At 43.9% G+C, this 16492-nt stretch overlaps 1 protein-coding gene across 1 annotated transcript in view; it reads right to left on the bottom strand.

Moving 5' to 3' along the window:
• Positions 1 to 11859, bottom strand: part of slc25a13 (solute carrier family 25 member 13) — a gene marked incomplete at both ends in the record, with an annotated part of 69360 nt that extends 57501 nt beyond the window's left edge. Inside the window, 4 exons of the mRNA XM_083645985.1 lie at positions 285 to 400; positions 10408 to 10553; positions 10999 to 11052; positions 11848 to 11859. Of these exons, the coding sequence (XP_083502111.1) occupies positions 285 to 400; positions 10408 to 10553; positions 10999 to 11052; positions 11848 to 11859 (328 nt within the window). The remainder of the gene's footprint in view (positions 1 to 284; positions 401 to 10407; positions 10554 to 10998; positions 11053 to 11847) is intronic.
• Positions 11860 to 16492: the final 4633 nt, after the last annotated feature.

Below are 16492 nucleotides of genomic sequence, written 5' to 3'. Positions count from 1 at the left end.
TTTAAAAAAAAAAAGAAATTAGTTGTGTCCTCTCAGTTGAACCGGCTACACACACTGACCCACCTGACATTAAAAAAAAGTTTAATTTCTCCTTTCTCCTTTTGATAACTAATGTCATGACTAATGGAATATTTTTTCACTTCCATTCACTGAGCCTCCCCTGAAACTGTTTGCAGCCCCCGTGGGGAGGCCCCGCCTCCCACTTTGAAAACCTCTGCTATCGTCTATCTATCTGGACGTACACGTACACCTGTCGATCAGGGAATAGGGGCGGGGCTACCTACCAAAGGTGGTCATCCCGCTGCCTGCTTTGTCAAACAGCAGGAAGGCCAGCATGTAGAGGGCGTCTGGGGCACAGAGCACCGACTCAAACGCCACAAACTCCTGGAAGGAGATCAGCCTGGCAGAGAGAGGTGCAGGAGAACAAGAAGATGGGTAGGAAGACAAAAGATTAAATATTGTCACTGGAGTAAATCCTGTCATTTGTGTGAATTAATTATTGTGTCAACTGCTGGTTCACATTCTATCTGGAAATACTTAAACAGCTACACATACAAATTACTCTGTCAGCAATTTATACTGAGACTTTACTTTAGTTACACAAAAATGTATAAAGCTACTGGGGGAAAAAATAATAATAGTGCATAAAAGTACAAACTAAAATGTAATTATTGTCACACACAGTGGCAAAGCGGCACAGACAGCCCATCAATCTGCACCATGCGTAATTCAGGAGGTCTCTTTATCCAGTAGTCTTGTTATTCCATAATGTCATAAACTCATGGAGTATGACAGCAAGAAAATACAACATTTTAAAAAGCTAAGTGTGGGTTGCCAGTCTCTCCGTTGGCAGCTGGTGGAGAGGGCCGACTTTACACCAACAAGAAGAAAAATATTAAATATGAAGTTTTATATTTCACTGTGCCATTTTAAACAAGCAGACATGCATGGAGGGAGTTGGGAGCCAGCTAAGGAAATCCGTGAATATTAACTTCATACAATAGGAGGTAAAGTGTGAAAGTCGAAAAATAATCCTAGGTGAAACAAAAAAAACTGTACTGGGACTGAAATGAATAACTCCCTGGAATTATTTTCATCAACACTGCAACACATGTTTTGAGTTGCAATGAAATAAAGGCATTTCTTGGTGCCCCTCTCTGTCTTCCTGTCTCAGTGCTTTGATTGACACTATTACATCACCCCCCCCCCCCTCAATAAAGAAATGCCCACAGGCATCACCAACAAGAAAAGAATAATAGACACATCACCATTGTATGAACCCACTGGGAGCCCCCAGGGGAGAGTCCTGGTGTGGGGAACTGGACCACGCAGTCCAGCCAGTTAATTTAGGCCCGGGTTCACAGTTGCCACGTCAAGTCCATTATGAATTTCACAAATGGATCTGATAATTACAGGAGGGGTCAGCGCTAACGATCGCTCCCCCGAGTATCCATCTATTAAATCTATTTCAATTTCCAAGGGGGTGTGTGGTGGAAGGGGGGGGCCGGGGTATGATTACATTTTCCTGGTCGCACTAATTAATTATGTTACTGATGAAATTTAGAGGTATCTGTTTGGACTTATAATTGGTTGTGCATGTTTGCATATGGGTGCACACATGCTTACATGCTTACATGCATGCGCATACACGTGTTTTAGAAAGTATAAGAGAGACAGACAGAAAAAGTACCTGAAGAAGACAATAGCTGTGCACCAAATACAAAATTATTCCAGGAAAAAGTGCATATTCTTGATATTGGTGAATGCCAGAGATACTGAGAACTACAGTAGCTACAGGCGCAAGCACACAATGCTACATGATAAGGCTTAAATATATAAATATATGTATGCCATATACAATTTGGATGAATGTCATTGAGTAGATAACTGCTTTCAAAGTATTTTAAATGCAATGATATCATCTGCAAATATATTATCATTCCCAAGCCAAACAGTCAATCCAATGAAAAGCACTCAGATTGATACTACGTTTCAAACTCAGAATTATGTACCATCTGAAATGGCGTGAGTACGCATCCAGAAGAGAATACTGAAGTGAGAAAAGCTATAAAAAAAGGGAAAAAATCATACTGGTGTGTGAGTAAGTAAATGAGTGTTAGAATGTGTGTGTGTGTGTGTGTGTGTGTGTGTGTGTGTGTGTGTGTGTGTGTGTGTGTGTGTGTGTGTGTGTGTGTGTGTGTGTGTGTGTGTGTGTGTGTGTGTGTGTGTGTGTGTGTGTGTGTGTGTGTGTGTGTGTGTGTGTGACTGTGTATATGAGAGAGAGAGAGAGAGAGAGAGACCAACAGAGGAAGTCAGAGAAATATGGAAAGAGTGAATCAAAGTGAGCATGCAGTTATTTCTCTGCCTGTAGGACACAAAATCCATCAGTTACTAGACTAATTGTTTTATTAACTAAGCAGGTAGTTTTTAAGAACAGGGCCCTGTTGGCAGGTCGAAGGGGGGCACAAAAGCAGGTTGCTGAGCCCCACGCTGAGCCCATGGATCAGCTGTTAAAAACATATGCTGGAATATTATACTAGAAATATTGCACGCTTCGTGCGCTCATTTCTAGCTTGGCCCCCAGTTGTACTTGGCCAATTCCCCCTGCTGTCCCGGTCGTTGCCCCACCCCCTCTGCCGATCTGGGGAGAGCTGTTACACTAGCACATGCTTCCTCCAATACATGTGCAGTCGCCAGTTGCTTCTTTTCACCTGACAACGAGGAGTTTCACCGGCAAAAGACGTAGCACATGGGAGGATCACGCTATTCGCCCCACTTCCCCTTCCCCCTGAACAGTTGCCCCGAACAACCAGAGGAGGCGCTACTGCAGCGACCAGGACTCCTACCCACCGGCTTCCCACCCGCAGACTAGGGATGCACCGATCCACTTTTTTCACTTCCGATCCCATTCCGATACCTGAATTTGGATATCTGCCGATACCGATATTATGCCGATACCAATATTTTTCTTGAATATACAGTATAGGCAAAGATTTGGCCAATTAAAGTTTTTTTTTTAAATATACCTTGCAAAAAGCAGACAAAATTAAGAAAATATACAAGGCAAAGAAGGATACTATTATACATTATTACACAAATTACGGCCAGCTGTGTGCTGGAATTGCAAAAAAATATATATATATATATTTTTTTTTCCCCCAATTCCGATCCGATCCGATCCGTGAATTAGTGCCATATCGGCACCCGATACCGATATTGGATCGGATCGGCCCCATCCCTACCGCAGACATGGCCAATTGTGTCTGTACGAACATCTGACCAAGCCGGACATGGGTCTCTCCACTGTGGTAGGCGAGTGCTTTTACCTCGACACTACTACACTACCCAGAAGCCCTATGCTGCTGGAATATCATCAAACTACAATATTGATCCTTCCTCTGCGATGGACAAACAGTATGAACTACCTCAGAGAAGGTAGTAAAGGGCTAAGCCTTACGGCAGGTACAGACAGCCATGATGTATGAAGGCAGAGAGGACTACGATTCCCAGACAGACAGACCTGAGGAAGAAATACTTTTTTTTTCACACGCATCAATTTACATGCATGCCGGTCGGCCCGTCTGTGTTTTCCTAGACGTGGATAATGAGCGTATTAGTGTAACTGAGAGGGCTGTTGATCACCAAGGGATTGGACCACGGTTTAGACCAGGGAGACCAGACAAGATCCAGGGGGCATCTCCATAACACACACACACACACACACACACACACACACACACGCACACGCACACAAGCATACATACACAGAACCGTGCCCACACACTCATAAGCATTTACACACGGCGCTCCAGCCAGGAATGGAGCTTATGATGGTTGATTAGCAGCGCCATGACGGCTACAAAATGATTACCATGAGAGGAGAAGCCATGGTTTTGCTCTGCAGACCCGACCCCAGCGAGCCACTCAATAATCAAATCAACCGGCGGCATCTCCCAACCATCAACTGCTATGGCATCTGTCCAGGCCCGCTCTCTGTACACGCATGCAGCCCGCCATGAACCGCACACAAAGGGCTAATGTGATACCACAGCCTGTCTTCAGTGTATACTTACTGCGCTTCGCAGGATTTGTTGAATCTTTAAACAGGCATATATGCATGCGCATATATCCCGATGAGAGACGTTACACACAAGCCATAAACAAAGACTTGATTCTGGCATGTAATTCTTTCGATGACAGCTGAATGATGCCATTGTTATGATGCCAACACGGTCCGATTTGGCCCGTCTGCGCTATGCCAGACCAGCCTACTATTAGTACCGCAGGAATGAGTGGGAAGTAGCAAATCGCCGCCATGTTGGTTCGCAAGGGGGGAAAGGCTATGGGATTTTAGTATGGGGATTTGGGTTAAATGCAGGAAATAAGGTCTGTGGTTAACACAAGCTTATGGGAGTGGAAATTTGAGTTCAGCAGGATCATCTTCACAAATGAGGACCACTTTTGTGACTTTTGAAGCATTTTCTGAAAATCTTGTTTGAAAAAAACACATTTACACTTCAAAAGTCATAAAAGCGGTCCTCATTTGTGAAGATTATCCTGCTGAACACAAATTTCCCATATATATATTGTATTAACCACAGACCTTATTTTTTCGTGCATTTAACCGAAATCCCCATACTAAAATCCCATAGCCTTTTCCCCTTCCGAACCAACATGGCAACGATTTCTGGCTAAGCCTACAAAAACACATCATCCCTGCGGTACTCTATTCTACCCTACATTCCATATATCTTTGTTTTGTTTGTTATTTTATCTTCATCACCTGGCTTTTGTCGCTGTCTTTTCCCAGCAGGTAGCTAAATACTAACCTGATGCTGCTAGATGTTACACAGAACCATCTGGGAGCTTATCACTGGAAACTGTTTAGAAAAGGGCAGGAACTTTCAAAAGATACCTGGCAGGTGATTGGATGAACTATCTGTCTATCACAGGCTCGCTTCTCGCTGTCGTCACACCAAAATCCCACCCGTACTGTAGCTGCCTCTAGAGGCTGATTGGTCCGGCCCACTGCTGGGAGGGAGTAATGGTGCATTCCTTTGAAAGTCGGGTATCGGAAGTTCTGACGCAGTATTTCCATGTTCCACTCTAAATGCCTTCCATTGCATCTGTGTGGAAAAACATGCATGCCTACAAACATGGACAGCTAGTAGGCTACTGCATGCTTCTATCAAGCACAAATCAACTGTGTGGGAATCGAAATGGCAACTAAAAGTTGCTTCATAACACAAACACTACATCAAGTGAAACATTTGTGAAAAAGTACCGGTACCTTCTTACTTATCACTGTGTGTGACTGTGTCTATTTGTGCGCCGCCATGTTGATTGTGGCGTCAGAGTGTTTATCTCGGCAAACTCATGCTTGGTGGATGCTGCCCGAGTTTCAGACTCCATTTTCAGTTTCAGAGTTCCATTGCACTTTTCTCTGTCGGAGGTCATTTTTTCCCGAAATTCCGAGTGCAATCGAATGCACGGTTAAACCAATAGCTTGGAGCGCAGCAAGATGGATGTGTCAGCTGCCTCGCAAGGTTAGCTAAATAGACCCTCTGAACCGAAAAGCAGGCTTGGAAACATTGTTTAGGTGTTGGTTAGGCCTGGGTGATAGTAGTCAGGCAGGGCTCTTTCTTTGGAATGTCTCTGTGACACTTGTAGGACGAGCGGATCGGCATGTTCTGCTGCTTGGGAGTTTTCTCAGTGCCTCACTTAATGTTTGGGGAAGGAACTGTGTGGAGGGAGAGTCTAGCAAGCAAGACTAACACGACACAAGTCCCGAAAGGGGCTACTGTCTTAAGAGACTAGGAGGAGGGGGAAAGAGGGAGAAAAGTCATTTCGACAGAACAGATTGTTACGACTGTCCCTATATCCCCTGATTTACACAGGGGGTAGAAAAATGCATTATATAATTTACATCCAGACACACACACACACACACACACACACACACACACACACACACACACACGTTGACTGCATCAGGGCCCTCACTGAGAGGATTAGGGAGGTGTGGCAGGAGGAACTTGGTGTTGACTTGTCTGAAATGATATGGGACAGGAGGAGTCTGTCTGTGGTCCAACTCTGCTCAATTAACAGCAGACACCAGCTGATCCAATTTAAAGTCACTCATCGTCTTCATTATTCCAAGTCTAGGTTGCACAAGATCTACCCTTCCATCTCACCACTATGGGATAGTTGTCAGGTGTTATAGGGTACACTATCCCATGCTTTTTGGTTCTGCCCTTCACTATCTGGATTCTGGACCAAAATATTTGATTGGCACTCTAAGGCCTATAAAGTAAGTAACCCTTCAGCCGGAGGGAGAACTCGCCCTCTTTGGCTGCTCGGAATCCTCTCTGCTTCTCCCTACGGGCTGTGCAACAGTCTCTGACGCAGGGGACGACTTTCGCCAAGAGACTCATTCTGAAGGAGTGGAAGTCCCCCTCTCCACCTTCTTTTCAGCTGTGGCTGACGGACATGGTTTCGGTTACTATCTGGGTCCCGCTTCTAGCCTACTTAGACGAGGTTAAAAACAACAAATAACTCACACAGCTGACTTCATGGACCCCTTGCTTGGGATCCCACGCACATCTCTTACAAGCACATTTGCACTTGACACGGCTAGTAGCACCACGCTCTAACATTGGAATGTTGATGATATGTATGTTTTGTTTTTTGTCTGAGCCTGTTTTTGTTCTCCATGTTCAGAAAATTGCAAAATAAAATATTGGGGGGGAAAACACACACACACGCACACACACACACACACAGTACACACAGGTATCTAAATAAAATTTATATCTCTCTCTCACTCACACACATACACACACACACACACACACACACACACAGACACACGCACACGCACACGCACACATCAACAGACAGGTAAATAACTGCCCTGACTCATCCTTCAGGGCAGTCCTACCTGGCAGAAACAGCAGCAGATGCATTAGCTTCAAATATTATGCACATATACACAATGGAATTTATTGTTTACAACTTATTTGCATGAGAGAGGGCGAGCGGGATGAAAATACAGCTGCTAAAATGGTTTGTTTTCTTGCTCCCATTCTTTTCATAAAGGTTTGCACGGCATGTGCTTGAAAAACAATGCGTTTGTACTTGCATATGCACATATATACAGATATGTCTGTTTTCTCTCTCTCTCTCTCTCTTGCTTTGTTTTTCTCTTTTGGTTTTTCATGTCTGTCTATATGTGGCAGTATGGCTGGTTGAATTGTTGCTTGTGGAAAAAAAAAGAATAAAAAGTTTGATCATAAAAAAACAACAATGTGTTTGTTTTTTCAGCTAGCAGCACTGAAGAGACTCATGTTGCCATCGCACTTTTCTACATCCATTGTTGTTGTTTTTTCACTCATGGGACACAGGCCTACAAAATCCTGTGTCACATTGTCCCGTCAAATCATTTATGTACCAGAGGTCAGAGGTCATGGGCAGAATAATGGATCAAAAAGCACTAGCATTTTGAGCTTTTAACAATGTCAACTGTAAACAAATGGGCTGCACGGTCTAAAAAATTATTTGGGAGAACTGTGATCAAAAAGACAGACGCCTTCCCCTGTTTTGCCCCCATATCATTTCTATTCCCCTCCACAAAACCAAAATGAGCTTTAGATACAAAGCCTGGGCCATGGGTTCCTAGTAGATTTACCCTGATGCCACGGCCACCCATTTATCCTGCTCCAAAGCCACACAATGCATGGGAGTGCTCCTGAATAGCATGGGCAATTACAGTGTGTGTGTGTGTGTGTGTGTGTGTGTGTGTCTCACTCTCTCTTTCCAACTCCACCCCCCCCCCCCCCCTCTCGCCCATCTGCAACACATACACACTGCTTAAAGCCGACGTAATAACATGAAACTACGCAGCCATGTGCACTTTGCTCTTTGTAGAAGCCCAGGTGGTTACCATGGCAATGTGTTGTTCTCTCTTTTTTTTTTACTTGCCCTAACATTTTATTACCTATCATTATGTATCATTAAATACATACATATTAATGTAAAAAAAAAAAAGGGGGGGGGGGTTGGGGTTTAGAGGGGAGTGTGAAATTAGGGGTGAATCTACAAAGGAAAAAACATCTGAAAAGGCCCTTTGGTGGTTTGATGTCTCTTTGCTAAATAATTCAAATGTGAAAGTCCTCTGTGCATTTTTTATACCAAAGGATTCACAACAATTTGTTTATAAAATGCAAAATGAGACTTGCAGGGTCATCATACAAAATCTAATGGATACAAATGCTTTGATAAGACTATGCCATAAGCTTAGTACTAACCAGTTGGCTTAACATAAATAACCAGGGATAAATGCATGGACTCAGCAATGCAATATCACACTCAGAATACACAGCACATTTCACCAGTGATATTTTCAAACAATAATGGTCTCTAAAGACTAAACAAGTGCTTCCTGACAATAAGTTGATCATCTCCCTTTCTTTATTTTTATTTTTTTATATTTATCTTTTTGGAATCATCTGTGGCAAGATTTGTCATTGCATCAGTACCCGATCCAACCTTAACCGTGAAAGGCAGCTGGATTCACGCGAGAACGAGATCACGCCACCAATCCATCTGACCACGCTCCAATCTATTGGTTTGGCCAATCAGCGTCCGAGGAAGGAGAAGGCGAAGGCGGTCCTAAGTGGTTGAAGTTAGCCCGTGCTAGACAGATGGTTCAGCCAATCACCTGCCAAGTATCTTTTGAAAGTGCCTCCCCTTTCTAACCGGTTTCCAAGATCGAGTTCCCAGATGGTTCTGTGAAACAAAGCATCTGGCAGCGTCAGGTTGATCCAACATGGCATCATTCCTAAATTAGAAATCTAGTTCCTGCAGTACTAATTCCACTTCGGGATGGAACAAAACAGAAACTATGCAAAGTGTGATTTCTGCAAAACATGTATTTTTATAAAACACCAGAATGTTCGACCTACATTAACTCATTCATGGCCAAAGACGTCTTTGACGTGTTATCAGGAATAGCCCTCAGGGCCAATGACGTGTTTGACGTGTTTTTGTTTTTATTAGTGCAGCGCGTAGTTCAAACACTTCCCCAGCCTGTGACATGTTATCAGGTCCCTATACCGCAGCTGTTGTTTTGAAATGAGCAGGAGGAAAAACAGAAAACAGAGAAACGCGCTTCCTTGTGAAGTTGTGCAGAGAGGAGAAACGCCATTGAAACGCCCCTCAGCGCGCTGCACGAGCTGATCAGCTTGTTGCAGGGCAGCGGACATCGATCGTTCGCGGTAGTCAAACCCATGACCAACATGATCGATCCTGGTCCCTCGACCCCGTTCCTGTGTCCCAGCCCGAAAGAGACGAGACGGAGTCACAACTGTGTGAGTTGGAGGAGAACAGCAGCCTCGCCTTTCACACAGAGCGAAGCAGCACGGCCACTTTCCTGTCGAGGGCGAGGAAGACTGGATTCCAATGCGACAGGACCCGGATGATCTCGCGGTAAGGAGTGTGTGTGTGTGTGTGTGTGTGTGTGTGTGTGTGTGTGTGTGTGTGTGTGTGTGTGAGAGAGACTACACTGATCTCTGCATTCTATTCTATGATCACACTCACTCACACTGAGTAAACTGTATTGTTGAATGTAAAAAAAAGCACTTCATGTATATATATATATATATATATATATATATATATATATATATATTTATTTATTTTCATTTGTGTCATAACGAATAATATTTACATGTCTGATGTCAATACAGTTCAAAATAAAAGAATTGATAGCGAGTTCTGCCTGAGATTGTGTGATTTACAAAAATGCCATTTTCTGCAATTTATCTTCTCAGAGAGACCTTTTTGGTGAAAACAGGGTGTATATAAATGGCTAGAGTAGAGTACAGAACATGCTAAAAGCTCACTTTTTTTCCCCTGGTGAACCCAGAGACGTACATCTTCATTCTGAGGTATTGCAAATCACTTTGGTGCTAATAGATAATTTACTGTGGGTCTTGAAAGATGACCAACAATTATGAAAATCTTTGGCCTGTGCTAAATATTGGCAGTCCTAAACTGGCCATGAATGAGTTAAGGCTGATCCGTGGTGTCTGTACGTTCATTTCTATGTTCCCTTCAATTCATTTTCAAAGACAGCTCTCAGTTTTCCATGCAATGCTGATGATGCATACGTCCCCAGCAGATTTCCATAGGTTTTGATGGACAGAAGTTCAAGGGGGTTGAACTTTTTCTGGATGGACGGATTTGTCAACATCTGTTTAGCCATTTAGAATTGAGGCGTTCCAAAGTAACCCACTGGACAAACACAACCCAATGGACAGAAATCTATCCGTTTATAATAATGTCAAGTTTCTGATGCCTCAGTGTGGCTGGCTAACTGTACCAATGGGGAGACAGAGAACTACCAACCCATCTTTCTTCTGGTCCACCACCCCAGCCAGCAGCACTGTGGCCTCGTCCGACAGCCTGATGTCTGTGTGGGCATGGAGGAAACGGCTCACAAAGTCCTGCGGTGACATGAAGTACTCCCCATCATTCTTCTTGACACTGGCATACTGTAAAGAGAAAAACAGACACGCAGATGCATACTGTCAATCTTGAGATTTGGGAAAAAACGTGAATCAAATGAGTCTAAACTAAAGCTTCTTTGATCAATGGCAAACACAAATTATAAACACGTGTATTATTGCTGCACAACTTGCCCTGACTGCAAACGACAAACTGCTATTGTATTTTTATTCTGTTCTATTGTGTTTCACAGCCTTATTTACAGTACGTACTTTGCACCCCTTTACTTGTTTACCTGTCTACTTGATTTTTGCACCTACGGCTTGCTTACTTGACTATCTACTGTTTGTTTACTTGCATTATGTCCTGTAAAGGAGGCACCTAGCATAAGAATTTCACATGTGTGTACTTTTACAACAGAGTGACAACAATAAATATCTTGAATCTTGGATCTGACAAAAGCGAAGACAAAATACACAAACAAAACCCCACCTTTTCAAAAATGGCTTTCAGTTCAGTGGGGTCGGCCCTCCTTGGCAGAACTGACTGAAAAAGTAAAAAGCAGAATTAACTTTCAAATCCACCAAATAAATCCAATGGCATAAACACAATTTCATCCAGTGCATCATTTCAGTGACACAAAGCAGGGTGATAGCAGCTTGTTTAATTCTTCTTTCTTTCTTTCTTTGTCTCAAACTGTTCATTGTCTATGAGAATTACTTGTTTACATAATTTATTAATGTAGATATTAAGCCTTATTTCATAGAATGTTGCTTGGCTCTGACACCAATAATGACCCTGTAACCCTGTAACTAAAGTTCCTCCTCAAGCCCGCACGCCTCAAAAACTTCTGCCACCTGCTGCAAGTTATAGTTTATGGCAGTGATGAGCAAGATGCTATTAACCAAGGTTACCATGGATACAGCCATAGGCAGCGGCAGAGGCATGCAACTACACCTGAGATGGGACCTAGGAGGAGGAGCCAGAAATACGTGAAATACGAACATTGCTGCACGTTGCATCACTGCCGAAACGACGAGAGCTCGCTTACTTTGCCTTGTGTAACGTTAGGTAACGTTAGCCATGATATCTATCCGAGCTAGCTGGCTACTGTAAAGCCCCAATGTCATTGCTGGTGGCTAATGTTAACCTCCCTTTACATCCTCTTAGCAAGCTAGCTAACGTTAGCCAGTAGTTAGCAAGCCCTCCCCGGCTAGACACCATCAGTGGGGAAAGTTTCTGAGGGGTCTGAAGCATTCAGGACAAGACCGCATCACTGACGAAGCGATGGCCATTCAGAGAAGTAGTAAATTAGCCGTGGAAAAGTGAGCTTACGCTTACCTTTGCTGCCATGCTAAGCTGCAAGCTCACTGTCAACTAGTCCCGTTCACTTCCTCGTGCGTGACGACGTTCCCATGGAGATCACGCGCCGGTGCAGTGACAGGGGGATGAAAGAGGATCAGCTGTGCACGTGCCCGCGGGGGAGGTCAACTGGTCAGCATGTAAGGTCCATTCACTCACTGTCCCGTGTTTGTGTGCGCATGTTGTGTTGTGTCGTGTTCCTGCACCTGTCACTGTTTTGATTAAACTTGGCCTCTTCAGTGAAAAGACCTAATGCTAATAGTCCATCCTAATGACCATGTATAAAATAGGCTAATCAACTGAACACCTGCTCCATCCCTGGATGTATTATCTCGCTTTCCCATGTACAGTTGAAGTTGGAAGTTGACATAGCCTACACTTCAGATTTCATGTTAACAAACTATAGTTTGGCAAATCTGAATTATAGGCTATGTGTGAAATCTGTCTGTAAACGATATTGGAATACTGGAAGCCTATCACTGACTCCCGGAGATGCCCAGGGCGATGTACTCTCTCCATACTTCTCCCTGTACACAAACAGCTGCACCTCCAGCCACCAGTCTGTCAAACTCCTGAAATTCGCAGATGACACCACCCTCATAGGACGCTCATCTCTAATGGAGATGAGTCTGCGTACAGACAGGAGATTGACCACCTGTGACCTGACGACTTGGTGCTCAATGCCCAAAAGACGGTGGAGATAGTTGTGGACTACAGAAAAAACACAGCCCCACCTCCTCCATCACGCTGGGTGACTCCCCAGTCAACACTGTGGAGTCCTTTCACTTCCTGGGCTTAACAATCAGCCGGGACCTGAAATGGGAGTCGAACATCAAAGCTCTCACCAAGAAGGCAACAGACGTGTGTTTTGTGCTTTCTTAGGCGTCTAAAGAAGTTCAAGGTGCCAAAGGCAGCATTGGCACTTTTCTACACCTCCACCATCGAGTCCATCCTCACCTCCTCCATCAGCGTCTGGTATGCTGCTGCTGCCGGCAAGGACATCTCCACTGCAGCTCATTCGCAGAGCTGAAAAGGTGGTCGGGTGTAGCCTGCCATCCATCCAGGACCTACACACTGCCAGGACGCTGAAGCGGTCTCAGAAAATGATGGCCGATCCCACCCACCCAGGACATAAACTCTTCAGGGTCCTCCCCCATGGTAGAAGACTGATATGATGTCTGGCAGTACCAGAACCTCCCGTCACAGGCACAGCTCCTACCCAATTGCTATCCGCCTCTTCAATGAGACCCGAAAGGCCCCCAAAATCAGGACTTTGCCACTCCCTCCCCCCTCACTTAAGGACTTACACGTCGGGACATGGACTTATTACATTAATATTTACATGGACTCCACTATATGTCACTTTAAAAGGTCTTTACTTTGCATTTTATAATTTGAAGATTTCTTCTGTCTGCTCCCTATTTTGCTATTTGCTATTTTGCTATTGCTGTGATCGCTGTGCTGCATAATGCACAAAGACAAATTTGTTTACTCTATGGCTATTAAATTAATCTTGAATCTTGACATTAATTTCGAATCTAAACGTCCGACTTCAGCTGTAAACAACTGGACTAGTTTGAAAAATCTCTCTATAGGTGCTCAGTGGTAAGTTGACAGTGACCTTATCCTACCTAGTTTATGGTATTTTTTATGATGGTATTACTGTAGGATTGTCAGTGGTAGAATTGTTTGGCCCACAAATGCTGCAAGATATTTTTTGATATTTTTATAGTATGCTTCTTCTAACATTTATTATAGGATTATTATAGTTATTTCTTTTATATGCACTCCACACAGAGTCTCTACTGTACTGGGGAACAAAGGTTCCCATATATAGCATTTGGAATAAAAGCCTTGGTTCCTTCCTCACTCCTCCTCTTCCTCACAGTAAATGGTTCCTATAGCTTATTTTCAGCTTTTCCAACCCATCTGTGCTTTGTGCCAGGAGCGAGAAAAGGTGGAGAGAGAATTCCATGACTACAAAAGCAAAGGTTAACATTACTCACAGCATAAAAAACAATTTAAAAGGGAGCAAAAGGCCTCTAATGGCCCGACAGTCTTCAAAGAAAATGCATTTTGCGCTCAAAATAATTCATAGCTTTTTGCCAGTGGCTTTTCAGCTTCCCGGAGACCCAGCGTGAACCACTGTATTTTTCCCAGCAGGCTCTCTGCTCCTCGCAAAATGGCCTTCGCCGGGGCATATCCCGCATCCCCTCCAAATATTGACAGCACGGAGTCCATCGCTTATTGGAAAAATGGCGGTAAGTAATGTTTTATCAGCCGATGCAATCTCCAAACCTGTATTTTCTCTTGTCATATGACAATATTTGACACGATTAATGATTTGATCCGGTGACATTTTATTTCCCATTGCTGTCAATCCGCCAGCAAACAACTCACTTACTGTACTTGTGACATTTACTGTGGAAAGCATGTAGCAGCGTTTTTGCCTGGCTCCTGTTTTATTCATGAACTGCAAAATTCACTTGAGGGACGACTACAGCGTCTCGCTGCTTTGACGTGTGAAACTCTTTGACACTTTACACGGGAAGTAATAACACGACCAAATAACGCCAAATGTTTTTTGCTTATTTCATGTCCTTTTTTAGAACAGCGTTGTATATTCCCGTCACTATTTTTAGGCACTATCCCAAGAGTAAACGGGTAATAATGATAAACCTCGCGACCTTTGAACTTCCACGGCCCGAGGGGTCTCCTGCCCGCGTCCCCAAGGGCCCACGCGTCCTGACAGCATGAGCGATGAGTGACGGCCGGCCGTCTCAGTCCTCGTCCTATTTTTAACCCACACTAAACAGAGCTTCCAGAATAGACCTGAGCTCTAAACAAATGATTAATAGGCCACTTAGGGTCTCCCCACTGACCGGCGTGTCCCTATTAACAGCCAATAACGGAGGCCCTCTGGGGTCACAAGGTTTAAAGACTTTCTAATAAAAGTAACAGAGACATGGGGATGTGTTTTAGAGGGGAAAACCTTGTGTCTCAGTTTGAAATGCTGACAAGTTAATAATCCCTTCTCAAAATGGCCCTACCGCAGTCAAATGGCCAGTTCGTTCTTACTTTTATTGCTATCATCTGTCAGTCACTCTGTCAGTCGTGTCTGTCTTTTTTCCTCGCTCTTCTATAAGTGGAGGGAAAAGGGCTGAACAGCTTTATAGTAATTCCCCACTCCATTCTCTTTTCGTTTGTGAATTTATTTTGTCGTTTTAAGAGGGAAATGCCTAATAGATTTCCCAATGATGTATTCATGACATGGTAATGAGATTCAAATTTGTTGTTTTTTGACCTGGGAAAAAAGGGGCACTTGTGGCAATGGCTTTGTCCTGTTTTCCACGGTTCAAGAATACACTTTCTCTGTCACTCTCAATATTCCCTGTGTTGTTGTAAAACGGTAGGGATGGTGCTACCAATCAAAACTCCAAAAAGATTACATGTGGGAATAGTTGAGGAGGATTACTTATTACATTGTGGTGTATCACTTACTTTCAAAACAGAGTCTCATAATCATTGATCTAAAACCCACATCTTAGTCCATGCCAGAGTCACTTTCTATATGATTCACAGTTTTAGGCTTCACACTGGCCGTCGTGGGGATGGAACCTCCAACCTCTCGGTGCCATCCCATAGACCAGTGTTTCCGAAACTATGGGTCGAGGCCCAATTTAGGTCGCGGACCCCGTGGGGGGTGGGTCACCAACTGGTCGTCATGGCAACTCATTGCCGTATGTTTTTTGTGAGTTTGGGTCCCAGGGAGACACAAAATGTATCTTTTTGGGTCCCAAGATGAAAGAGTTTGGGAACCCCTGCCATAGACTACTCTACTGCACCTCTAACGAACTACATTACGATTCAAGATGAATTCACACTAGACTCCTGTGAGAATCACGTTTGACGGGTCCAACCCAAACCCATCCTCCAGTGGTGTTCAGTGTGTGACACACGCAGACGCAGGGAGGTTTGCAAACAGCCGTGCAAACCCCCATTGTGCAACAACAACAAGCCATGCAAGCCCAACTGTTGCCAAAGTGGGAATTTTATATAACTAAGGAGTGTCACCAAAACCGCACAGCAGACAGGCTGTCCAGATAGTGTGGGACAACTCAGACAGATCTGTTTTGCATTAAGACCATGGTCAAAATAGAAAGGATGGGACTAAATGTTTCGGTGGGGGGGGGGGGGGGGGGTGATTCTTATGAAATCATCATGTAATGTGGACTACTTGCCAGTAAGTGAGTGTTTATTTTGAGATTTTATGCTTGCTTCATCATGCTTCTATATGGTGGACTTACTACCTCTTCCAAATGAGTGAGAGACTTGTGGTCCAACACATAAAACATAATACATGCCTTATCATTCATCTACTGTAGGTGGCCAATTAGCAAAAGTATAGGATGTGTGCATAGTCTCTGCTGTCCGTCCACACTGCCTGTTACAATCCACTTTCCTTCCTCCAATCAGTCGCTTGTCAAACACGATCCTTAATCGTCGTACATAACGTGCGCTGCGTTAAAGTGGCGTTCGTGCAAACAGCACACGTGTGTTAATGGCGTGTGACAAGCCCTGTTTGTTTACACCGTAATAACTGGATGTTTGAATAACTTCACGA

This window comes from Poromitra crassiceps (genome assembly GCF_964638095.1).
Source record: "Poromitra crassiceps genome assembly, chromosome: 11".
Taxonomy (NCBI): Eukaryota; Metazoa; Chordata; class Actinopteri; order Beryciformes; family Melamphaidae; genus Poromitra; species Poromitra crassiceps.
The sequence above is the reverse complement of the archived record's forward strand: the minus strand, read 5'-3'. Positions and strand labels throughout refer to the sequence as shown.